At 36.9% G+C, this 24455-nt stretch overlaps 3 protein-coding genes across 6 annotated transcripts in view; 2 read left to right on the top strand and 1 right to left on the bottom strand.

Annotated features, from left to right (window-relative positions):
- phip (PHIP subunit of CUL4-Ring ligase complex) overlaps positions 1-15853 on the top strand; it is a 38778-nt gene extending 22925 nt beyond the window's left edge. For 3 of the 4 annotated variants that reach the window (XM_084099283.1, XM_084099285.1, XM_084099286.1), the window contains 18 exons: positions 1100-1200; positions 1321-1534; positions 2949-3062; positions 3185-3292; positions 3384-3508; positions 3604-3686; positions 4278-4389; positions 4755-4816; positions 5509-5664; positions 6297-6417; positions 6541-6666; positions 7117-7189; positions 7360-7416; positions 7553-7708; positions 9387-9539; positions 9685-9872; positions 10020-10414; positions 12230-15853. In XM_084099283.1, the coding sequence (XP_083955409.1) occupies positions 1100-1200; positions 1321-1534; positions 2949-3062; positions 3185-3292; positions 3384-3508; positions 3604-3686; positions 4278-4389; positions 4755-4816; positions 5509-5664; positions 6297-6417; positions 6541-6666; positions 7117-7189; positions 7360-7416; positions 7553-7708; positions 9387-9539; positions 9685-9872; positions 10020-10414; positions 12230-12906 (3021 nt within the window). In that variant the 3' untranslated portion in view covers positions 12907-15853. The remainder of the gene's footprint in view (positions 1-1099; positions 1201-1320; positions 1535-2948; positions 3063-3184; positions 3293-3383; positions 3509-3603; positions 3687-4277; positions 4390-4754; positions 4817-5508; positions 5665-6296; positions 6418-6540; positions 6667-7116; positions 7190-7359; positions 7417-7552; positions 7709-9386; positions 9540-9684; positions 9873-10019; positions 10415-12229) is intronic. The other variant, XM_084099284.1, reaches the window with a different exon arrangement.
- A 920-nt stretch (positions 15854-16773) lies between these two features.
- Positions 16774-20909, top strand: LOC311073568 (uncharacterized protein). The gene is made up of 7 exons (XM_084099427.1): positions 16774-16991; positions 17156-17282; positions 19391-19480; positions 19570-19664; positions 19781-19944; positions 20024-20140; positions 20267-20909. Exons 2-7 carry the CDS (start codon positions 17158-17160, stop codon positions 20360-20362), a joined length of 687 nt encoding a protein of 228 aa, XP_083955553.1. The 5' UTR covers positions 16774-16991; positions 17156-17157; the 3' UTR covers positions 20363-20909.
- Positions 20910-22599: 1690 nt separating this feature from the next.
- irak1bp1 (interleukin-1 receptor-associated kinase 1 binding protein 1) lies at positions 22600-23779 on the bottom strand. The gene is made up of 4 exons (XM_084097911.1): positions 23362-23779; positions 23205-23270; positions 23001-23131; positions 22600-22904 (listed from the first exon to the last, which is right to left on the bottom strand). The coding sequence occupies exons 1-4, from the start codon at positions 23653-23655 to the stop codon at positions 22646-22648; spliced, it is 750 nt and encodes a 249-aa protein (XP_083954037.1). The 5' UTR covers positions 23656-23779; the 3' UTR covers positions 22600-22645.
- Positions 23780-24455: the final 676 nt, after the last annotated feature.

Here is a 24455-nt window from a genome sequence, read left to right as displayed (position 1 = left end):
ACGGTAGTGTACATGTGGATGATTTAAGAGAGGAACAGAATGTTCAATAAGTGAAAAAGTACTGTATTTGACTTTCAATAGCAGTTGAATCATGAAAAGTGGTTACTGTATGACAGGTGATTGAAAACTAAAAGGGCCTGGTGACAGATCAAAAAGGAAAGTCATTTCAGAGGCGGTGCAAGTTATTACCTTTTGTTAAAAGACTGCCATAAGATTGCCATATAGTAATCATTCACTATACAGGAATGTGTGTTACGCAAGTACGTAGGGTCAATTTTGAGTTCATGTTGACTTGAACATTTAAAACTGAAATTGTTTCATTTATTGTGGGGATTGTCTTTTTTTATTGCTGCTGTGTCTGAAGTGTTATTGTTCCATCTGTTGTGTTAAAATCCCTGTTAGAAGTGTGAGTGGTCCATTTGTAGTGTCAGTGTAGCATCCATAGCAGGTTTCTCAATCTATAGAACGAGTATTCTAGATTCATACTGTCAACTGCAGTGTAAGTGCCAACTAACACCAAATCTTAATTTTCACCATGAAAAACATGCATTAAAATGAAATTAACTCCTTCACACTGCAACAGAAATATTGTACTGTGAAGATCAATTGTTTTTTTGGATGTGAGATAGATTAGAGAGAGTTAAAAAAAAATAGCAGTCATTGGTCAGTTTGGACAATAGTCATTCTGATATCTAAAATTTGTTTGTGAATGTTTTATGCTCTCCTGCTTTTAGTAAAATTGGAATTTGCTGTGAACTGGCTTGTTTGTGAATATTTTAATAATAATAATAATAATAAGTTTTATTTATATAGCGCCTTTCCAGAGCTCAAGGACACTTTACAATAAACAAACAACAATAAAGGCAGTTGACAAAGACAGCAGACAGAACAACAGTAGGCAATTGAGAGTGCAAGTACAGTAAGTGAGAATTGGTAGATTATTAAGTATTTTATACTTTCCAGTTGTTTACACTGCAAAAAAACAAACAAGATTATACAATTATTTTTGCAGAGTAGTGACATCAGACTTGCTGTGTTCTGGGAATGGCATAAAAAGAGTGTGGTAATCCTCAGTCTCTTTATACCTGTTGGTTTTTAGGGAGAAACAGAAGCAAGACCTCCAAGCAGAGAATCATCAGATGAAGAGAGAGAGGAAAGAGAGGAAAAAGAACCTTGGCCTGATGATAACAGCAGCTCAAGGTAAATGTTCATTGCCCTCAAACTTCATATGACACAGTGCCATATATCTGACAGTCCTTATACACATACATCAGTCAGATCCACAAATACTGTATATGCCGGATCTGTTTATATTTGCAGTGATTACTCCAGCGATTACTCAGACTGGACAGCAGATGCTGGCATAAACCTCGAACCGCCCAAGAAGACCAGCGTGAAGAAAAAGAAGAAGAATGCCAGCAGCTCGGAAGAAGATGGAGAGAAGAAAAAAGACTCCAAGAAAGAGAGGAGGAAAGAAAAGCAGGACAAAGATGGAGCCCTACCAAAGAAGAAGAAGCCAAAGGAGAAACGGAAGGTCAGTGGTCCTTTGTGTGTTATTTTAATATGAACCTTTTTAGAAATTAAACTCCCTCAAAACACATCAATCAAGCTCAATATGTTATTGAATGTGTCCACTGACAACATTCAGGAGAGGTCTGTTATTCTTTTTTTCTTGTTTTTTTCTTGAACCGTTATGAACAAATGTCATTTCAACCATGGAAATTACATTTAAAAAATGTTTGGAATACAATTACAGATTCCTTTCTCTTGCCAAGGTTAATTTCATATCTAGCTTTGAATGTATCCAAAGTGAACACAATTTAATAATACTTTCACAATTTTTGCATAATTTTACAATTATATCTTGACTTGAAATTACACACAAAAAATGTTTCACAAGTGAAAACATGTTTTTTTTTCTTTTTTTTTCCATCTTTTTATTCTTCACACATCACATCTCATTTAATCTCAAACTCTTCACTGACACTGATGTCTCTATGCAAATTCACAACCTTTATTAAAGTGATAGTTCAACCAAAAAGGAAAATTCTCTCATCATACTCACCCTCATGTTGTTCCAACCCCGTAAGACTTTCGTTCATCTTCGGCCCACAAATTAAGATATTTTTGATGAAATCTGAGAGCTGTCTCACTCCTTCAAAAGCTGCTAGGTAATTGCATCTGCCGGCCCAGGTAGTAAAGACATTGTTAAAATAGTCCAAGTGACTACAGTGGCTCAACCTTAAGTTTATCAAGTGATGAGAATACTTTTTGTGCGCAAAAACAAACAAAAATAACGACTTTATTCAACTATTAAAGGATTAGTTCACCCCAAAATGAAAATTTCCTAATAATTTACTCACCCCAATGCCATCCAAGATATCCATGTCTTTCTTTCCTCAGTGGGAGAGAAATTATGTTTTTTGAGGAAAACATTTCTGGATTTTTCTTCTAACAAACGGACAGGGAACCGTTTGAATCACATCACGTTGAAAGGTCATGCCGGCGCCGGCAATACTATTTGAACTACTATTCATATTCATCAGAATGTTATTCATATACTATTCATATTCACTGAATACTATTACTATATATAATAGCAAACAATACTATTTGAACTATCCTCCTACGTACGGTCGCATTGTAAACAGTGGGGCGGTACTTCTGCCGGCGCCGGCGTGACCTTTCAACGTGATGACGTAGTTCCCTCTTAAAAACGATGGTCCAATTGTTAGAAGAAAAAACCAATGAAGTCCATTGTTAGAAGAAAAATCCAGAAATGTTTTCCTCAAAAAACATAATTTCTCTCCCACTGAGGAAAGAAAGACATGGATATCTTGGATGGCATTGGGGTGAGTAAATTATTAGGAAATTTTAATTTTGGGGTGAACTAATCCTTTAATTTTCTTCCGTGTGTGAGTTTATTTAACGTGTATTTATTCATTCAGAGGATACCTGAACTGCAGAACCAGGGTTTGACATTAGAGGAATGGCTGCCCTCACCCTGGATCACTGACACCATGCCACGGAGATGCCCCTTCACCCCACAGATGGGCGATGAGGTAAAAAACACATTCCTCAGTGCAACAGTCTGCTAAAGAAGAATTAAAATGGGAAATATTTGTATTTATGTGGTGTGTAGAAACATGGTTAACATTAAGCTGCTTGTTGTGTTTGTGAACAGGTGTATTATTTCCGTCAAGGCCATGAAGCTTACGTGGAGATGGCCAAAAAAAACAAGATCTTCAGTATAAATCCTAAAAAACAGCCCTGGCACAAGTTAGAGCTTAGGGTAAGTATTCGAATAAATACATTTTAACCTCACAGTATTTTTCATACACATGATAAAACAAAGAAAATGATTTCTGATTGTGTGCCTACAGGAGCAGGAGCTGTTGAAGGTAGTGGGCATCAAGTATGAGGTCGGTTTGCCAACTCTGTGCTGTCTGAAGCTGGCCTTCCTGGACCCAGACACTGGCAAATTGACGGGCGGCTCCTTCTCTATGAAGTGAGTGCAGTCTGCGTGAGTCACGGTGACTTATTCACGATGATCTTCGCTGAGTGGCTTTTAACCTGCGACTCGCATTTCTATTGTTATCTCAGATACCACGACATGCCTGATGTCATCGACTTCCTGGTACTTCGGCAGCAGTTTGATAATGCAAGACAGAGGAACTGGATGATAGGTTAGTGTGTGAATTGAGTGTGTTTCTGCACAGGTTTTAATTTATATAGGTTTAAATGGGTCAGTGACACATATGTTCGAGATGATGAAAAGAATAAATCTTTGGAAAATCTAGTTCAAAATGCAAGTGCTAAATTCTTATAAATGCCATCTTTGGGGTTTTATGCATGTTGAAAAATTATTGTAATGACTAAAAATGTCAAAATAAAAGTATTCAGATATTTTTCTTAGACCTTGAACAGACATTATTGTTCACACTCCATTTGACCTGATTTAATCTTGTTCTTTTAAAAAAAGCTTACTGACCATGACAGTCATCACAGGGGCCATTTCTGTTACATTGTTTTTTTTTTTACATTAAACAAAATACATTTTTGTGAAGAAATAATTTTTATATATAGATTTTTTCATGAAAAGTATTTTTCACTTTTACACAATTTTAATAGAAAATTATATTCAAGTAATTGTCTAAATGAATTGGGGTTTTTATGTATTTTTAAATAACTTCATTTGTTGCTTTCTATTAATGACTGCTTCTTCCTGATACAGAGTTAATGAGCATGTCTGATTTGACACCCATTTATTTTGTCAGGTGATCGTTTCCGTGCAGTGATAGATGACGCCTGGTGGTTTGGCACGATTGAGAGTCAGGAGCCTTATCAGGCCGAATATCCGGACTCTCTGTTCCAGTGCTACAACGTCTGGTCAGTTATCCATGTCCATCTACACATTTTACACATTCTGGAGTAATTCAATTATTGTTACATCGTGTCTTAACCAGGCATGAACCCATGAGGCCACAAGCAATACACTCTATTCGTTCTACATTAACCTCTATTCTATTCTATGTTGATTTTAACTACATTAACAAATAGTGAATTTTAAAACCCACAAATTGCTCTATAACTTCACTCACTCTTTGATTTTTTTAAGTTAAAGGCTTAACATGGTTTATATGGAGGCTTAGAAATTAATCTTTTGTGAGCTTAGTGTGGTGTGGTGTTACATGTATTTTTGGGTAATAGTAGATGACATAATGTTGACAGCTTTGTGTTATTGTGTGATGCAGCTGGGATAATGGAGATACAGAAAAGATGAGCCCATGGGACATGGAAGAGATTCCCAATGAAGGTATGATAAACACTACGGCTGTCAATAGAATGAAATAACTTGATTTTAGGATTCAGTTAATATCTTACGATTTTTTGATTTAAACTTGCTTTAATTTGCCTAGAAAAAGAAAAGAAAAAGAAATTCATATTTTAAGTAGGCAAGGATGCATGAAATTAATCAAAAGTGACAGTTAAGACTTTTACAATGTTACAAAAGATTTATTTTTCAAATAAATGTTTGAACATTGTATTTGTCAAAGAATCCTAAATAAAAACTGTATCATGGTTTCCACAATAATATTAATAAGCAGAACTGTTTTTAACATTGATAAGAAATATTTCTTGAGCAGCAAATCAGCGATGATTTCTGAAGGATCATGTGACACTGTAGACTGGAGTAATGATGCTGAAAATTCAGCTTTGCATCACAGAAATAAATGACATTTTAATATATATCACAATAGAATAGTTATTTAAAATTGTAGTAATATTTGGCAGTAATTTGGTATTTGGTCCTTGTGGTGACATTTTGTCCCCACAATGTAGGCAAAACCTGACCCACACACAAAAACGTGGTAGTTGGCATGGCAACCATCAAGAGTATCAACTGCTCTGATGTCCAGCTGGCATTGTTTTAATTACCAATACAAACTGAGCTGTGATTGTCTGTCTCTTCTTTTCCTCCATCTTATTTTCTCTGTCTGTCTGCAGCAGTATTTCCTGACGAGTTAGGCCTGAGTGTGCCTCTAACTGAGGAGGAGCAGAAGGCCTTGTTGTACAAGCCCCTAGAAGGAGAGTGGGGCTCACGCACACGTGATGAAGAGTGTGAACGCATCATCAGGGGCATCAACCAGATTTGCACTTTGGGTATGACTTTTTCATTTAGCATTACATGATAACTGAGAAGCCTTACTATGGCTGTGTCCGAAACTAAAGGAATATAACTGGGGTGACTGGGCTATACTTAGCTCCCAAGACGAGACGATATACGTTATTGGGTTCATGAGGACGAGACGATATTTTAACACTATTTTTAAGAAATATATGACTGGAAAAATTGTCTTTTGATTATTTTGACGTTAAATCTAATATTTTTGTTGTTGTTGTTGTTGTTGTTGTAATAAAGCTAGACCTAAGTGAACATTAGCCTTTTAAATTACTTAAAATACATAATAACAATGAGGCAATAATAATTGATTAAAATAAAGTATCAAAAGCAAGTAATTATATGGTTTTATTGAACAACACTGTTAAAATACATAATGTAATATACATAATATAAACCTTATGTAACATTATGCATTATAACAAATTCTTGTCCGTGGAATGCGGCAATTCCGGTATTTTACCGGTCTTGGCGTGACATGGATGTTAATAAAGCCACAAACCACGTCACACCACATGAATATTAAAAGACAGAACAATATAATGCAAGCACTGTAAAAGGTTTTGCCACAAACTCATTCCTGTATATAACTGAGATTCTTTTTCTCCTCCAGATGTGGCTGTACCATTTGAATTGCCAGTGGACTTGCAAGCATATCCAACGTACTGCACCGTGGTTGCTTACGTCACAGATCTGAGCACCATCCGACAAAGACTAGAGAACCGTTTCTATAGGTCAGCATGAACTCTGAATGGACAAGACAATCCAACACTTGATTTATTCCAAAATCAGTGTATACTAAAGTAGATGATATTGAATTTATATGTGCATCTGTTGTTTGCTGGTGTTTTTGTCAGGCGAATGTCGACGTTGATGTGGGAGGTACGCTACATCGAACACAATGCTCAAACCTTCAATGAACCAGACGCGTTCATTGTCAGAACTGCCAAATTCGTATCTGACCTCATGCTACAATTTATTAAGTGAGTCGCAAATAAAACTGAACCGGCAGTATTGAATTGGGATGCATAATATATTGTTTGCATATTGATTTTTGATATCGGTATCTGTATTTTAATTCATTTGTATCGTCTGATATTGGATATTTAATTTCTTTATTTTTACATTTATATTGCTTTTGCCATCATTTCATGCTCACTTTATTCTTTAAAAACACTAATGATTTAACACTGTTAAAAGTATTATTTAGGAAGTCTCAAAATGAATATGCATTATTCACATACATTGTATTGCAATGCTGTAATGCTTAAATTCCATTGTAGCTATTAAATCGATTGATTTCTTTTAATTTATTCAGACAAAATAGTATACATTTTAATACTAGCTGTTTTTTAGTTAAAAATAATTATCGGCATTTAGTTTAAAGTCATACATGCTTTTTGATTTCCTGTCTCTATGTTTGTGTTCTTCAGGGACCAAAGTTGTACAGATATTATTTCACTATATAACAGCATGAAGAAAACCGCTTTCTCAGATTCAAGTGATGTAAGTGTCATTGAAACACACACTCATAACCACTCATATTGAACAGGATTTAATACATTATTTCAGTACCTTTAACAACTGTTCTTTTGCTGCTTTGCAAGCACTTGGTATTCAGGAAATGTAAATGTGTATATATTAACATGCTTTGACACTTTTTTTTCCCAAATCAGGATGAAGATGAGGATGAAGAGCATGAGGCGCCTTGTACATCTAGCCGCAATAAGAAGGTGTACATTTAAGTGATTGTTTACCTTTCTAACAATGCCAGAGAAAACAGGATTGATTATGTATGCAAGAATTGTTTAAGTCTGTCAGTAACATACATGCACATCATGGCTAATCGAGAGTGTTGTTCTGTTTCAGAGGCAGCGGCAGCAGCCTATCCTGAGGAGTCTGCGCAGTAAACCAACATCAGACCCTCAGGCCTGGAAGGGGCGCTGCAGAGAGCTGCTGGAGCTCATCTTTCAATGTGAAGATTCAGAGCCTTTCAGACAACCTGTGGATCTGGAGGAGTATCCGGTAACACACAGATACATGGAGAAAATACATACACACAGAACTGTACTTCATACCTATAGCATCGGGTGGGAATTATGAAGGATGCCATAGTCTCGGCCTCAGACCTCATGTTATTGTTATTTTTGACATATACAAATTTATTAATTTTAGACAAACCAAAATTGTAAAGTGCAAAGTGTACATTTTCTGCTATTTTGTTAGGGATTTCTGCAATACTGTAACACAAAGTCAACTACACATACACAATGTATTTACACACACACACACACTACAAAAATCTTTTTTTTAATCAGTATTTTTGTCTTGTTGTCCAGTAAAAACTTTTAAGTCCTTAAAGGGGTGGTATAATGCCCTTTTCACAAGATGTAAAATAAATCTCTGATGTCCCCAGAGTGTGTATGTGAAGTTTTAGCTCAAAATACCCCACAGATATGTTTATATAGCATGTTAAAATTGTTACTTTTTGAGGGTGAGCAAAAACGCACAGTTTTTGTGTCTGTCCCTTTAAATGCAAATGAGCTGCTGCTCCCAGCACAGAGGGCAGAGCTTCAGGAGCTTGTGTCCTGAAAATTTCAAAAACTTTTAGCCTTTTATGTTCAAACCGGAGTCAGAAAGATGGAGAGACTCAAGAAGAAGTGACAACATTTCTGAATGGTTAGTTGATGAATTTTTGTAGCTTATGTGTAGTTATCGTCTAGTCATTGATTAGCATATTCTGTCTTGATAATCTAAAAATCGTGTTCCAGGGGCAGGATTTATGTACATTTTAGGGTTGGTGATGTCACTAACCCGGGAGGAATGTCGTGTAGTCCCTACCAGCCGTTTGTTGTAGTCCTTAAAAAGCAATTTCTTTAAAAGCAAATATCTCCCTTTGCTTTGAACTTTGAGCCTCATAACTTTGCAGATGTTGTTTATGCTCAAACAGCAACATTACACACTAACTAAAGTTAGAAAAGAAAAATCATAATCAACCACCCCTTTAAAACAAATTAAATTAATAACAGTATAATATTTGGTAAATTGTTTTTTCTTAATCATAAACCAAAAAAACAAACAAAAAATTGCAATGGGGTTGGGAAAAAAACTTAAGATATATTCTCTTAAAAAGTGTTGTTATCCTACATAATTTTATATACATGACCGTTCAGAAGTTTGGGGGCAGAAATAAATTAATGCTTTTATTGAGATAGGACACAAATTGATCATAAGTGACAGTAAGTGAAAAAAAAAACAATGCTGTTCTTTTGAACAGGAAAAAAAATATTAATTATTGTTTTCAGTATTGATAATAATAGGAAATGTTTCTTGAGCACCAAATCAGCATATTTATAATTATTTCTGAAGGATCATGTGACATTGAAGACTGGAGTAATGATGCTGAAAATTTAGCTTTACCATCACAGGAATAAATTACATTTTAAAATATATTAAACAGTTATTTTAATTTATAATTATATTTTACACTGCATTTTTGATCAAATAAATGCAGCCTTGTTGAGCATAAGAGACTTCTTTCAAAAACTTTTGAACAGGAGCATAAATAAGCATATCTGGTTTATTTTTAGTAATGTTTAGTAATTTGAACTGGAAAACAAGACAGAAATACTGATTAAGAAAATGATTTTTTGCAGTGCACTGTCTGCTTATATGCCCTGTTCATCAAAAATACCTCTCTCAGGACTACTTGGACATTGTGGACACTCCTATGGACTTTGGGACTGTCTTGAACCGCCTGTTAGCAGGAGAGTATGACACTCCCATGGATCTTTGTAAAGATGTACGACTGATCTTCAGCAACTCCAAAGTCTACACACCGAGCAAAAAGTCCAGGGTATGAGATCATGTCCAATTATTTTCATTTCATATTGTAAACATAGTAACCATTGTAATCTCATAGTAAACATTGTAATCTCAGTCAAACCAGTTCATCTAGTTAATTTACTAGTTTATTTTTTTGTTTGCTTGTGTGTTTGCAGATCTACAGCATGAGTCTGCGATTGTCCGCTCTGTTTGAAGAACATATCAGTTCGATCCTGACCGATTTTAAAGCTGCTCAAAGTCTGCAGAGTGAGCGATTCACCCGTCAGCGGCTGCACACGGAGCGTTTGACCAGACAGTCTGTGAAGAGGAGAAGGAGCTCTTCACCTTCAAGCTCCGCCTCTAGGTACAGACAGCATCTGATTGGTCATTGAAGAATATTATGCTCTAGAATTTGTCACCGTTTCTAAACTTTGCATACAGGTTTTCTTCAGAAAAGTTCAACTTAAAAAACTTAAACAATAAAATATTTGCTTTATTTTCTGATTTTCAGTCCAGAAAGGAAGCGGCGGGTCTCCTCTCGCTCTGCTCCTCGATCAGACAATGCAGCTCCGCCCACTCCCGCTGGACCTTCCCGGGCGCCTTCTTTACGGCAAACACATCCACAAATCAACGGCAAGGCTGAGCCTCCTGTCGTCCCTGGTCGGACCCGCAGCTCGGCTCGCTTTGGAACCCAACTCACAGATGCACTCCCTGCACAGTCAGCTCCTCCCCCTCCCGCCGCCCCCAGTAAGGTGGCAGAGCCCTCCTCCAGAGTCCTCCGCACCCAGAACTCTCACTCCATTGGTGTCTCCAGGGAAACCGAGCGCTCTGCGGTTCCCCACAGCAATGAGGGCGGGGCCAGAGAGTCTCGTAGGAAGCTTCGGACACCTGTTAAACTCACACCAGGTCAGTAGCCGATGATAAAAGCTTTTATTTTTATTTTTTGTCAAAAGCTGATGTTATTACATGAGGGACCACAGGAACCTTTTCATAGTTCCTAGAACTAATAACGGAAGTATTCACCAGGAATTTGGAATGAATTTAGTTCTAAATTAGCTCTTACTTCAGAGTAGGGTCTAACCCAGCACAATAGGAACTACCAGTGACGTAAGTGTACGTTGACTGGTCAAACGCAGGCCATACGAAACAGCACCTGCCATTTTTGAAAAGTTGTGTAAATGCACACAGTTTACTCCACAATAAACATACAGAAAACTAACGTTAATGCCATTTACCTATCGACTTTGTCTGCGGTGTTGTGTTCTTTTCTCAGCGATTCTTATCAATGATATGTAGCACCGCAAGTTGTCGTAGGAGATTTCGTCTCTTAGCCCTCCTTTTTGCTCTTTCAATCGCAAAACTATACGTCTACATTCCATCTTCGTTATCACGAAACCCACGACACACAACAAAAACACAGCTCAGATCATGGAGTCCTCCATTCTCCAGTTGTTGAATGCCGCGCTGGCGCTGTCGGCCAGCTTACATCACTTCAGAGGTCCTACTGGTGATGCGAATTATATGCAACCAGAAAAATGGCCCCAGGGAAACATTTAGTTCACGGGGAACCACCCTGGTGGCTAGTTCCTGTAAATAAGTTCTTAGAACTACCCGATGCGAAGGCCCCTATGGAAGGGCATTTTGAATGTTTTCAGGAAATGTAATTTCAGTGCACAAACACTGAAGTTACTGTAGCTCTACTACAGACCCAAAGGAATCAGTGAGCTTTTTTCTGTAGATTAAAACTTTTTCCTAAATTGATTTTTTTTTTTTTTTTTTTGCACTGATTTTGATTTTGATTTAGATTTTTCTTTTTTATGAATGAATGAATGCATTTAAACTTTTTTTTCTTTCATTTTCTGCTATGATTTGGGAAAACATTGGTTGTTTTTGTTGTGTATTTAATTTTTGTAAATAAATGATTTTATTTATATATATATATATATACACACATATATATATATATATATACATACACACACATATATATATATATATATATATATATATATATATTATACATGTATTTTTCATTTCTTGCACTGATGTCAAATCTATGGAATTTTGCAGATTTAAATTTGATAAAATGTGTTAAGAGTATAACTGTGCGTTCACACCACCGCTCTCGCCACCCTGCCAACGACGCCGTAGAAAGATTTGTGGGCGCTCTAATTTAAGCGCTAATCTAATTTGCATTCCCGCTGAAAAACAAGCGTTCTAGCGTGAAAATATTGCTTAGAAATAGTGTTGTGCGCCTTCTTATCAAATTCACATGATCAACCTCTCATCTATTTTGCTTTGGCACTAATGTGGTCAGAACCAAAGTTTACAGGACTGCGTTCTCTGGAATCCTCTCAAGCGGAGGACTTCTACATTCCGATTGGTTGCCGCCGAACCGCGTCATAGCTCATTACCATAAAGTCGACCTGACTTCAACTCTCCTCGCCGTCCAAGACGCGCCTCGTCGGAGCTTGCCGCCAGCTCACATTGAAAATTAATGACTTCTGGCCACTTTGACGCTCTCGCCGGCGGCGGTGTTACACTTTAATTATAGCTAAAAGTATAATAAAATTTGTCAAAATTTTAATTAACAAACGAACATCACAGCCATGTGACGTCATTGGAAATCTGTGGATCTTATGGGTCATGGGATTGATTCCCAGGGTGCATATATTAAATGAATATATGTAAATGTGTACTTATATGCTTCTTCTCTCTTAGGTCCAGTGGATCACAACTCTCCGCCTCAGAACAGTTTGCATTTGAATGGTCATAGTCAAGTGACTGTGGGAGTGGTACGAAGAGGCCGGGGCAGACCCAGATCAGACGCACAAATACAGACGCCAGTAGTGGTACCGCCACCCCCATTGCCCCAGGCCTCTGGGAAAAAGAGAGGAAGGAAAAGCAAGAAAGACCTGGAGTCCCTAAGAAGAGACTCCGACCAAGAGGAGGAGCTTCTTCTGTCTACTGGTGATGAGGGCGGGGCTTCTTCTACAGCCCAGGACAGCAGTCTTTCAGATTCAGGGGCGGTGACTCCAGAGAGTCCGAAACGACGAGGCAGACCACGAATCACCAGATCGACAGATACTCCACCTCCTTCAAGCCCCAAAACCCTCAGAAGGAGCAGTCGGCGTGGCACTGAAGAGACCACGCCCCCTACGCCAAGCCCCGCCCTAAGGGAGGAGCCTGACATTTATATGGGAGAGGATGGGGGCTCGAAAGGGCAGATGAGAACGCGTAACCAAGGCCGAAGGACAGCTTTCTATAACGAAGAAGACTCTGAGGAAGAGCAAAGACAGCTTTTGTTTGAGGATGCCTCCATTACTTTCGGCACGTCAAGCAAGGGGAGAGTCCGCAAGCTCACCGAGAAGGCCAAAGCCAACCTTATTGGCTGGTAACAATGCCAACTTTGCATGTCCTATGCGACACAACCCCTTATCCTCACCTCGCTGGGGAGGGGGAACCATTCCTGCTGCTATCAGACTCATGATTATCTGAATCTTTCATTCTCTAAATTGATTATTACATTTTGAATCTTTGACTCTTTTGGTGACTTCAGAGTCACAGCCCCTTGACATCCCCCAACTTCAACATTTTCTTCCACAGAAAAATCACAAATGCAGTTTAATACTGATTTTCATATGCACTATATTTGAATGCCAGTGAAGAAAGGTACTTACACAGTCTTATGAATCCAAATACCTGATTTCATCTCTCTAGAAAGCACTTATGTGAGGATTGTTGAGTGTGTGTGTGTGTGTGTGTGTGTGTGTGGGAGAGAGAGAGTGTGAAATAACTTGAGCTTTTACTCTGTCTTGTTTCTTTAAACTGTTAATTTTATGCATTGTTTTTACACAGTTGTTGCTAAGGGCAACAAATCAAACACTTGTTCAAAAAAATCTATTTTTAACAGATCATTGTGTAAGTGGCTGTAAAGCTGTAGTGGAGTGCAGAGAAGGACCTCATAAATTTCCCGTGTTGTCTTTTTAACGTCTTTCTCTGCAAGACAAGATCAGTGGCAGTGGTAATTCACGCATGGTTTTATATAATTAGCAATACCTTGTGCCTTTTCATACTTTGAACCTTTGTACTCCCCAATTTGTGTGTGTGTGTGAGAGAGAGAGAGAGAGTGTTTGATGCTTTGGCGTATTGATTTATTCAGTACAAACGTGTGTTATTGATCTGTTTGTGATTGTTCTGATTGTTGGGATAGAGATTAGTGAGCAGCAGATCTCCACATGACCACTGTGTGTGTGTGTGTGTGTGTGTGTGTGTGTGTGTGTGTGTGTGTGTGTGTGTGTGTGTGTGTGTGTGTGTGTGTGTGTGTGTTAGTGACATAGATAGTGACATCACTCCTTCCCTTTTTTTTCGGGCTCCCAGAATGCACTGTGATTCCTTACTAGAACCAAGACTTAGAAATACAGTGACCACAAAAAGTGTTTAAGCACTAAAGTCACAGTTTTAAAATGTCTGAATGTCATTGCATTAGAGAATGAAATATCAAATCAGGAGATGGTACAAATGATGGTAGAGCTTTTCAGAACTAACTTTTTTTTAGCAATCTTTGAAACTATGGCTAACAATGTAATATGTAAATTTGAAATGATTAATCATATGATTAATTATATTAATAATGAATAATTATGAATTAATTCATTATGAATTTTTAAACCATTTTAAAAATTAATGCAAATATTTTCAGTTAAACTAATTTTAATATGATAGTGTCTTAAACAAGCAACACCTTCATTTGGAGGCTTTTCTCAACAAATAATATACAATACTGTTCTAAAGTTTGGAGACTTTAATGCTTACCAAGGCTGCATTTACTTGACCAAGAATACAGTAAAAACAGTAATGTTGTGAAATATTATAAGGTGAAGCTGAATTTTCAGCATCATTACTCCAGTCTTCAGTGTCACATGATCCTTCAGAAATTATTCTAATTTGCAGATTTGCTATTCAAGTAAAATTCTAAACCTACTGACCCAAAACTTTGAACAGAAGTGCGCAGTTATTTGTGACTACTTTGATTAATTCATTAGAAAATTTGAATAAAATGACACTTCTTCTTTAATCCAAACGACAGCCCTACTTTGAGAAGGTCACTCAGGTGTTTTAGCAGATTATGTTAAACAACCAGAAAGTGTCCAAATATTTTGCTTAAACATTTGCTTTCTTTAAAATAGATGCCACTTAGCTTGACAATTTGATTTTTGATGCAATAACATTAATACATTTTTAGATGTTTCTCAAGTGTCCAAATACTTTTGTCGGCACTGTATACTCTTACAAACCACTATTGACAGAGTTATTAGTGTGTGTGTAGCGACGTTCGTTGCCTCACCTTTTCAACACTCTACTTGTAGTTTCATCCTCTGTTTCTGTATTAGGTAAACTCATTGAATTAATAGGGAACTGCTCATTTCATTAGCATTTGGTTTTGCCTGATCACATTGAAACACTGTGTTTGATATTCCCCATTCTGATGCATCGACTCAGTAGATACCACAGGGCAGCGAATCACACAAGAGGCAGTGTGCATGTCGTATTCTGTGTTTTTTGAATGTGCCTTGACTTTTTGTGTGTGTGTGTGTGTGTGTGTACGTACATGTCTGTGTGATGTACAACTGAAGAATTAAGGTAGCGTATCCCACCTTAATGTCCGGACTCACATATGCAGCGTAGTCTCCTTTATAAGGGAGGCATTCAGTCTGGTTTGTTGCCATGTGATTTTGTAGGTTCTTGCGTACTCTCAGCAGTTGTGGTCTGGGTCATCCATTACGACAGAGCTAATCCAGCCCATAGCTTTAAAACTGGTTTGATGAACCAAAGCCTTTGAATGTGTTTAGTTGTGGAAGTTTACGTACGAGACTGTTTGGTAAAGTGGCTGTTTTATATGCAGTTGACGCATGTCTGAGTCCATTTCTGTATTTGTGTTAATGTACAAGCCCCATGTTTTATTGAGCTGGTGTTTATAATCTGTTGCTACATGAAAACTGTATTATATCTGACTCACGACCCCTCTATTACTACCACCATACTGCACAGGAAGTGACGTCGGTGACAGGTTTTAGAGGGGAGATCAAAGATGGATGCATGTTAGTATATTCTCCGGTCTTTTAAATCTGAAGGTACAGTCATGTTTGTGGGGTCAGGGTCTTTTTTCCCCTCTCCGGTCTTATATCCTCAGACTGAGAGGTCTTTCTATGTTAGTTTGTATACTTTTATATAAAGGAAAAAGTGTAAATAAAGACGTTAAATAGAATGTATGTGTAGGGTGTACTGCTGTCACATTAGTTCATACTGATATTTTAAGGAAATAAACATTTGTGTTTCCACAAACTCTCTTGTTCTTTCATTCTTTCACATCTTTTTTTTTTTTTTTTTTTTGCTTTTATCTGGTCATGGGAAACCTGGAAGTATCAGGCAAAATTTACAATTGTGATTTCCAGGCCTGAAAAAGCCATAGATATTAATAAAATATATAAAAAAAACATGGTAATTTCTGTTGTGAATTTAGAACTTGGCCATACAGTGTTTCTTCAGCTATAGGCTGTATTGTGTGGAGTGAAATATAATATATGAATATATTAATAGAGTTGGTCCCTTACATGCATCTTATTAACCATTCCTAAATTATAAGAACTAAAAATAAACATTTTAATTTATGAAGGCTAAGATACAATTTAAACCATTGAATGGTTGATGATAAACCATTTCGTGGAGATCAGCGCCCTCTATCGTGCATTATTTGGAACTGCGCGTGAAATAAACCACTATTTTTTCATTGCTAGGAAAATGTACAATGGAAATGGTAATAAAACTGTTATAAATATGAGATATCATTTTTTTTTTTTAAAACAGGCTCACTTAATGTAAGGCTGTCTTCATTTAAAACATTTTTTAGAATGCACTGATATACGAATATTCCTGGTGTTTTTTATTTATATTAAATGTATGAATATGAAATACATTTATATCAAATCTTAAGAAAAACTTAACTGCTAAATACACTTAAAATAACACATTACTCAGAACTATGACCAGAAAATAAAAATTAACAAATCACCAAGGCTATGCTACAGACCAGACTTGTGAATGTGAATGTCTACTACAAACGGTGTTTACAGTTTTGAAAAAGGTGTGTTATGATTCAGGATATTCGGCTTACAAAACCAAACATGCGTGCGAGTCGTCCTTTCCTGACGTGGCGGCGCGAGACTTGTACACACACCTACTCTCGTGGGCAGCCGCTATTGGACGCGCACTAGTAGCCTATGTTCAACTTGGAGGCGCAGGTGCCAAACCGAAACTGCCCGCATGTAAATTTCATATTCAGTTTTCAAGACAATGCTCACACAACGCATAACAAGCTAAGAGTTTCGGCGAGCTCTTCCTGTTATCAAGTTAAAAATACAAATAGTATCTCTGACAATAGTGAATTGAATTCAGTGCTTATTCACTGAAGTTCTTGCATAAGGTAAGGTACTTTTAACGTGCAATGTTTTGAAGAAATAGCCTATTGGAGAATAAATATAGTGTAAGCCTACACATACAGGCCTATTTTATACTTTTAAAACTACAACGGTGACATACTGTGCTCATGTGTAGTGATGTGAAATCTCTGTCATGTTAAATGTACAGTGATGCCTCAAATCACGTCAGGTGTGATCCTGCAGCTGACGCTGCTGCTGTCCGCTTTACCTGCGCAGTATCTCATCTCCAGGTGGACGAGCGGCAACGCGGCGCAACGACACATCGCCACGCAGAGGTGAACACGCATCACGCAAACACTAAACAAGAGATAGGACAGTACGTTTGACAAATAGATGTTTGAATTAATAGCCTTGTATTCAGCAACGATGCGAAAAATTGACCAAAAGTAACAGTAAAGACTTTTACAAAAAAACATTCTATAAGAACTAATAATAAAAAATGTTTCTTGAGAACCAAATCGGTATAGGATGATTTCTGAAGGATCATGTGACACTGAATAGTAACTGAGTGATGATGCTGAAAATTCAGCTTTACCAATCACAGGAATAAATTACATTTTAAAATATAGGGCTACTTAAATAGAAAACAGTTTAAATTGTAATAATATTTCACATTTTTACTGTTTTTAATATTTTTGATCAAATAAATAAGATCTTATGTCGAAAACATTTAAAAATCTCACCAACCCCAAACTTTTAAACGTATACATTCATATAAGTTTTAACCTAAAATCTTAACTTTAAATAAAAAAATGATTTTATGGACATGGTTAACTGCCTGTATGACAGGTGGTCAACAATTCTTTTTAAAGGGACTGTGTGTAGGAATTTCTCCCATCTAGTGGTGAACTTGTATTTTGCATTCAAACGAATAATGCTCTCCAGCGCCTCACTTTTTCAAATGCGCATTGCATCTACGGTAGCCGTTATGTACCAAAAAGCTATGACAGGATGTCTTATAATAGCACTTTGAGTTTTTCTTCGGGTGAACAGGTTTGTTATTTAAAACAAACTGAAACTTGAAACAACGAAAAAAAGAATGCTACGGTATTAATTACTGACTGTGAAAAACATTAACTATGGTAATTAGTAGTATTAGTAGTAATAATGTTATTTGTATAATGTATTATTTTTCTTTTTAATATTTATAACTTTTTTATTTCTTATTAATGAATTTTCTCCCGAATTTTATTTATTTAATTAATTTACATGTTTATAAATTTATTATTTAAATTTTTATACATTTTCCAACAAGCCATATTTTTAAGCTCTATACTAAACATATACATTCTTCTCTATGTTTTCTGTATAATATTTAGACACATTCTGCTCTTGGACATGCCTTCTTTACTCGTTATATTTTTTGAAGTACGTGCATTGTTAGATATCATCATCATCAGCGGCAGCGCCTTCTCTAACGTTACTTTACTCAATAGCTGCTATTCATCAAAGAGCCTGTTTAACTTTTAACTATAAATGTTCTACTGTCTGTATAATAAAGTACACAACCAAGCAATGAAAAAAAAAAGCTTGTAATTAAGACCGTAACATTGACTTACCTGTCGAGAAGAAAGCAGGCAACTTCAGCGTCTCTTCTGAAAGCTTTCTCCTGCATTAGCTATCCCGACATTAACCCTTGTTTTTGTAATCTCCGGTGACGTTTCCTTTTACGGTCTATTTTGGACTTTTCCGACGACGAGGACTCATCCTGTGACTCAGCATATGTATGAATGAACGGTGTATAAATAACCGTACAGTGCAGCCTTTTAAACTTGCCGCGGCAGTGACAAGCGCCTCTCTCTGCTCTGCTCCTCCGCTTCTGCTGGCTTCAGTCACGTGACGCTGGTTCTGAACGAAAACGCGTTGTGGAAACGCATTGGCCTAGTACTTTTTGTCCCTCTCTGCTATTATAGTTTTTCAAGATGGCGGAACTACATGGAAGCCTCCGTGGACCTACCCGTCCCATGTATATAAAGATAATAAATTCTTCGTTTACGAGGATTAGTCTGATCATTGGCATAGCTATTTGTACACCATTGAGGGCATATTTATTAATAAAAATATTGATTTTAGATAATAAAATACCTAAAAAGCTACACATAGTCCCTTTAAATCAACTTTTAGCTTCTTTTCCAGTTTATTTAAATGGTCATGCAGAGTGACAAATTAATTTTAACTACAAAATGACATTACTAGTCAGAGGTTTGAAGAGAAATTCTTACAAATTAATATTTGTCTACAAAAGAAATTTCAAGCATTAAAGCTTAAGCTTTTAGATCATTTAAAATGTGTGACTGGTACTGTACTTCATCATCTCTCAATGAAAGAGAAATATTAAATAAATTTACTCTTTGAAATATTCCATTCCATATTCCATATTTAGCATCCTTGACACATGGGACTCCATGAGAGGATCCTACTTGAACTCGACTGCTTGGGTCGACTGGCTAAATACCTGGATTCCTAAACTACCGTAAATTTTTGCAATTTCTTTTCTTTTCTTTTTTTGAAGTCATTCTGAATTACTCAAATGCTGAGGTGGGATGTTGTGTCACTTTACAGGTCCTTCGGAGAGGGAGAGGAACAGTTCCCAACTCTGGAGGAAGCGCTCGCAATCGATCTGTTGATGCATGAAAATGAGCAAGGGTACTTTGGAGGTAGGCCTACATGTCATTTCTCTAAATAATCTCACAGCAGTCATTTAATCTGGTCTTTAAAGTTTGTTTGATGGAAAATTAGAAGTAACATGACAGATGTGTTTATATGTAATCAGTCTCAAGGGAGGTGCGAAGCCCCAGGCCTGCATACGTGCTGCACCGTGTGGGTCAAGTTATCGTGGAGACACAGAATAAAATGGTTGGGGTGATAGTGGGCTGGGATGCTGGACTTCGAGCCCCGCCAGAGTGGATCAAGAGAAAGAAATTCTCAGACTCAGAGGTTTGTAAAACAACAATGTCATAACCTGAAACCACAGAAATATAATAGTAGTCCATTAAAAATGTGTATTTGTGTGTAGCTGGAGAGAGCCAAGGACAGTCCTCATTACAGAATTCTGTTCGGTGGGCCTGATTCCTCATCACTACTGATCGGATACATTCCCCAGAATAACATGAAGCTCTTACAAGGCTTTGAGGTGCAGAGAAATCCTTTATGTTTTTTCCTCCCTATTTTTAACTTTTGTGTTCTTCTAGGTTGTTTAGGTTATTGGACTTAATCAGTCTCAATCTTAATCAGTGTGTGTGTCTGTCTTGTGCCACAGCCGGACATTCCTACTCTAGAGCACTATTTTTCACACTTCGATGGGGAAAAGTTTGTTATGGAGGAATGGTTGCAAGAAATCTACCCTCACGACTGAAGGAGTAAAAAACCAAGATGTTTTAAAAACACCTGGAATCACAGACATGATGCCTGCTACTCTTCACTGACAGTATTGATTCTTCTATTAAAGCAATGAAAAAAAGCAGGCAAGTAAATTTGAGAGATAGTATATCCTGTTTACATACCCCATATGCATTTACACTGAGCAATTTTAGTTATTAAACTGAAGAACTAAAAAAACCCAAATGCAATTTTATTGTCGCTTTTATATTTTTTTCAAAGATAAATGTCTTAAAAGATTTTGCAAGAGATATGTAAAGTTATGAGCAGAACTATTTTTGATGTCAAAGCGAAATGATTTTATAATATGCCATTGGATCAAAATGCATGCATGTTGATCTGACTCAAATGGGTTCCGGGATATGAATGAATTTAGATGTCAATATGATATAGCCTATTTATTTAGATGAACAAAATTTGTTTTAAGGATTTGTTGTGTAAAACAGTATTAAGAATGTAATAAACAGTGTTCAAATTAAAGCCATAAATACGACCCTTATATATTATTAAAGATTAATTTATTTAAAATATGTCTTCTCGAAATGTTGTCTTTTTAGTTGTCTATGTGTAATTCCCATAATATCTTGGGAGCCACCGAGCAGAGTGTGTTTAGACAGTGCTCCTCTAAAACACAATAATAATAATAGTAATACATCGAGATATTTTCGAACTAAAGCAAATGATAAGGTGAAGAAGACGCAGGAGGATCCGGTGATCGTCACGTGCTCGGTAGATGCCGGTATGTGGCGTGTTTTTTCCTTCAAGTAAGAGGTTTTTGGAGTGGTGGATCATAAATAGCAGTCATGAGAGTAGTGTTGTTCTCTCAAACGCTTGTTAAAATGTTCATTGAGAGCAGGTGGTTGTCAATATCTCGCTGTTTGTCGCCTAAGCACAGGTTCGTGATTATGACGCCTAAATCAGTGTGGTTTAATAGCCTACATATTTTTGCGTTTTTGTTAAACGTCCAACGAGTATACAAGCTGTACACATTTTAGGCTTAACTAATTGACTAACTAGGTTTATTATTCAGTCAATCTGATAGCTTCAGTGATCGAATAGCTTTTTTGGTAGGAGTTCACCTGTAGCTATATTCACCTGCTTATATTGCGTTTCATTTTCAGTACCCAAGCCTCTTGTCTGCTGTTTTGAGATAGCCTACTTGTATTCTTTGTTAATAATATCCTGATATTGTGTTCATGTTTTTTTTTTTTTTTTTTTCATTTCCTGCCAGCTGTGTCGGTTATTTATTATATATATTTTTTAATAATAGCTATAAACCCTATGTTTTATCCAGCTTTTTCCAAAATGAATCTGTTAAGGTCATGCAAGAATGGATATCTATTACCAGGGCAGGTGGTAAACACTCTCCTTCATATTTCTTTCTGTGTTGAGTTTGCATGTTGTCCCTGCGTCTGTGTGGGTTTTCACCTGGTGCTCCAGTTTTCCCCAAAATCCAAAAACATGCAGTATAGGTGTATTGGAGACGCTAAATTGTCCATAGGTGTGAATGTGTGTGTCTGAGTCCCGAGCCTACCTACCCCGGAAAATCATTGCCAAGTAAATTCATGGTCAGTCTCGTGTATGGAAAGAGATGGCCATAGAATCACCAAGAGTAAGAGAATATGAAGACCGTTCACTTAAAGCATCACAGAAGAGTACCATATTTCACATTACTTTACCAGCTATGCAACATAGGGGCATTCTGATTCATGAAAGAAGTCTGCCCTGTCTTGCTAATATAGTTATAATTACATAGTGTTTCACACTATAATTAACAGAAGTCTTATAGACCTCTCATTTTTGTTTTTAGAAATATGAGATCAATTTTTAGAAACCAAACAAATATGACATCCTTTATGCGTGCAAGATGCGTACATGCATCATTATACGAGTATGTAGCCTATTCCCTATTCAAACACAGGCTCATCCAACTCATTTATTAGACTTTCAGGTTTCAACAGTGTTTTCTAACATGCAAATATGATTTTACCAGTATGCTTGAGTACTGCTCAATGAATTGGTTCGGACCAAGTTTTTAGCATTACCTTTTGAGTTGCACACAGTGCTATTCAATATACTCTGGATTGGAGAATTTATTTATTTAAAACATCAGTAGGAACATGTGGTATCTTTATTTTAGGCCCTTTTGTGAATATTGGTGGTCCTCTATGGTACTCACTTCATAGAACTGTGTTAACAGGTTTAGTCAGCAGATACTTGGAAAAAAATCATGTAATTTTATTATTGCTAAAGAAAAACTTCAAAATTTCCTCCTGTTGCTGTCCTTTGGTCGCAATTCAAAGGTCACAAACACACGTGAAGAGACGGAGACTAATGTAAGCCCAGTCCTCTGATGTAGTGTTAGAGGAGAGCCAGTGACTTCATGCTGGCCGCTGGTCCACTCTCGTGATTCCTCCTCGCGGACAAGCAGCGGGCGTCCCAGAGCTTGTCCCAGAATGCCACACGCCTCGCTGGCTTTTAGTCGAGCGTTGTCCACTGCTTCCAAACATACTCGCCGCCTGCATTCAAATCATTACAAACAGGCATATTATTAGATGGCAGATGGATGTTCAGGCTTACAGTGGAGCTTTACAATGAAGACTGACGTTGTTCACCTTAACAAATTGAGGCTTTCGGCACTGTGACTGTAGTAAGGGTCACCAACACACACGCTTTTGTCTAGTTTTTCAATCAAAACTGAGCGTGCATGCTGCATCTTCTCAAAGTCTGAAAACACAACAAGCACCTGCAGAGACAAAATAAATAAATAAAGAGCAAACATATAACCTGACAAGATAGGCCACCTCTATCCATCTAACCTCAGCTTGCATGTGGAAGAGCTCCTCCTCTCTTTGTAAATGTTTGGCCACAGTGATGTTTTCTTCCTGTTTGGAAACAAGATACTGGAATTGCTTGTTCTTTATTTAATTTATTTTATTTTTTTTTAGAAATACGCAAATTTTAATCAATTAGCACCTTGACGTCATGCTGTCTCGCAGTCTGTAGTACATATTCCAGTCTTCGCGAAACACTGTTAGTCACGTCGTTAACATTTTCTTTACTGTTTTTGACGCTGATGGAAACGGTCGCGCGGTCCGGAGGAAATGATATCTCCGCACAGCCCGTCACCTGAACCACTCTCACGTTACTTTGAATGTGTAAAGGTGTTTGCTTGCGGCCCTGATAGAACACCGATTCGTTTTCGTCTCGGTAAACATCACCAGCAGTCGCTGAAACTGCAGCAAAAACACGAGACGGGCTGTGCGCCATATTTGTTGGTAAACCAACGTGGCGCTATGGCAACTTGTACAGTGCATGTCGGGAAATGTTGTTGTTGTAGTCGCTTTTTATACGTCACAACAACACAATATCTGAAGAACTTTTGTGTTGGCGCAAACTTACTTCAATATGTTAATTTCCAAATAGTTAGAATCGTTCGAAATGTTTTAAAAGGTGCCCCATTTTACTCTCATCATAGATTTTGAAATCCTGTTATTCCTTGAGAACTGACCAGCAGAGGGCAGCACAGATCAACAAACTGGCTTGACTCGTTTGACAGTAGATTTCAGTAATGTTGTTATATAAAACATTTAGAAATTAGAAAAATGTCAAAGAAAAATTAGAATTTTTTTTGTTTCAATTGATTTGAAGTATGATTTAGATGTCTGAATAGTAAACGGTTAGAATGTGGTGATATCACCATAGGAAAATGTATGCATAATAATAATGTCATATTATTATAATAATTTGTTGTTGTTGGTGTTGTTGTTATTATTATTATTAGTATTATTTATATTAAACTATAAAAAGTCAATGTATTTTTTATCTAGACTGACCTGTTTAGTGTTAGAAATATTTTAAATAATTTCTAATAGTCATTTTAGTAATAAAAATATTGAAAGTACCAGTGATTTAATAGCAGTAACAAGAGTGCATCTCTTAACAGTTATTCATTTCATCATCCTTTTAATCATTCTTTTTCAGAAACAAGTATACCATAACCGTTCAGACATTTTTTTTTTTTTTTTTTTTAAATAAAAGTTATTTTAATGTGCGTTTAATACATGCAT

This window comes from Abramis brama (assembly GCF_963993115.1).
Source record: "Abramis brama genome assembly, chromosome: 22".
NCBI lineage: Eukaryota > Metazoa > Chordata > Actinopteri > Cypriniformes > Leuciscidae > Abramis > Abramis brama.
Note: the sequence above shows the minus strand (reverse complement) of the source record. Positions and strands in the feature narration are given on the sequence as shown.

Excerpts from the sequence above, each read along its gene's own strand:
- LOC311073568 (XM_084099427.1), top strand. The coding sequence starts at position 17,158 with ATGCCTCAAATCACGTCAGGTGTGATCCTGCAGCTGACGCTGCTGCTG. Across the intron at positions 19,481-19,569 it reads ACCTGGATTCCTAAACTACC|GTCCTTCGGAGAGGGAGAGG; the intron begins GTAAATTTTTGC and ends GTCACTTTACAG. Across the intron at positions 19,665-19,780 it reads TGAGCAAGGGTACTTTGGAG|TCTCAAGGGAGGTGCGAAGC; the intron begins GTAGGCCTACAT and ends ATATGTAATCAG.
- irak1bp1 (XM_084097911.1), bottom strand. The coding sequence starts at position 23,655 with ATGGCGCACAGCCCGTCTCGTGTTTTTGCTGCAGTTTCAGCGACTGCT. Across the intron at positions 23,132-23,204 it reads TCTTCCACATGCAAGCTGAG|GTGCTTGTTGTGTTTTCAGA; the intron begins GTTAGATGGATA and ends TTGTCTCTGCAG. Across the intron at positions 22,905-23,000 it reads GAAAGCCTCAATTTGTTAAG|GCGGCGAGTATGTTTGGAAG; the intron begins GTGAACAACGTC and ends ATTTGAATGCAG.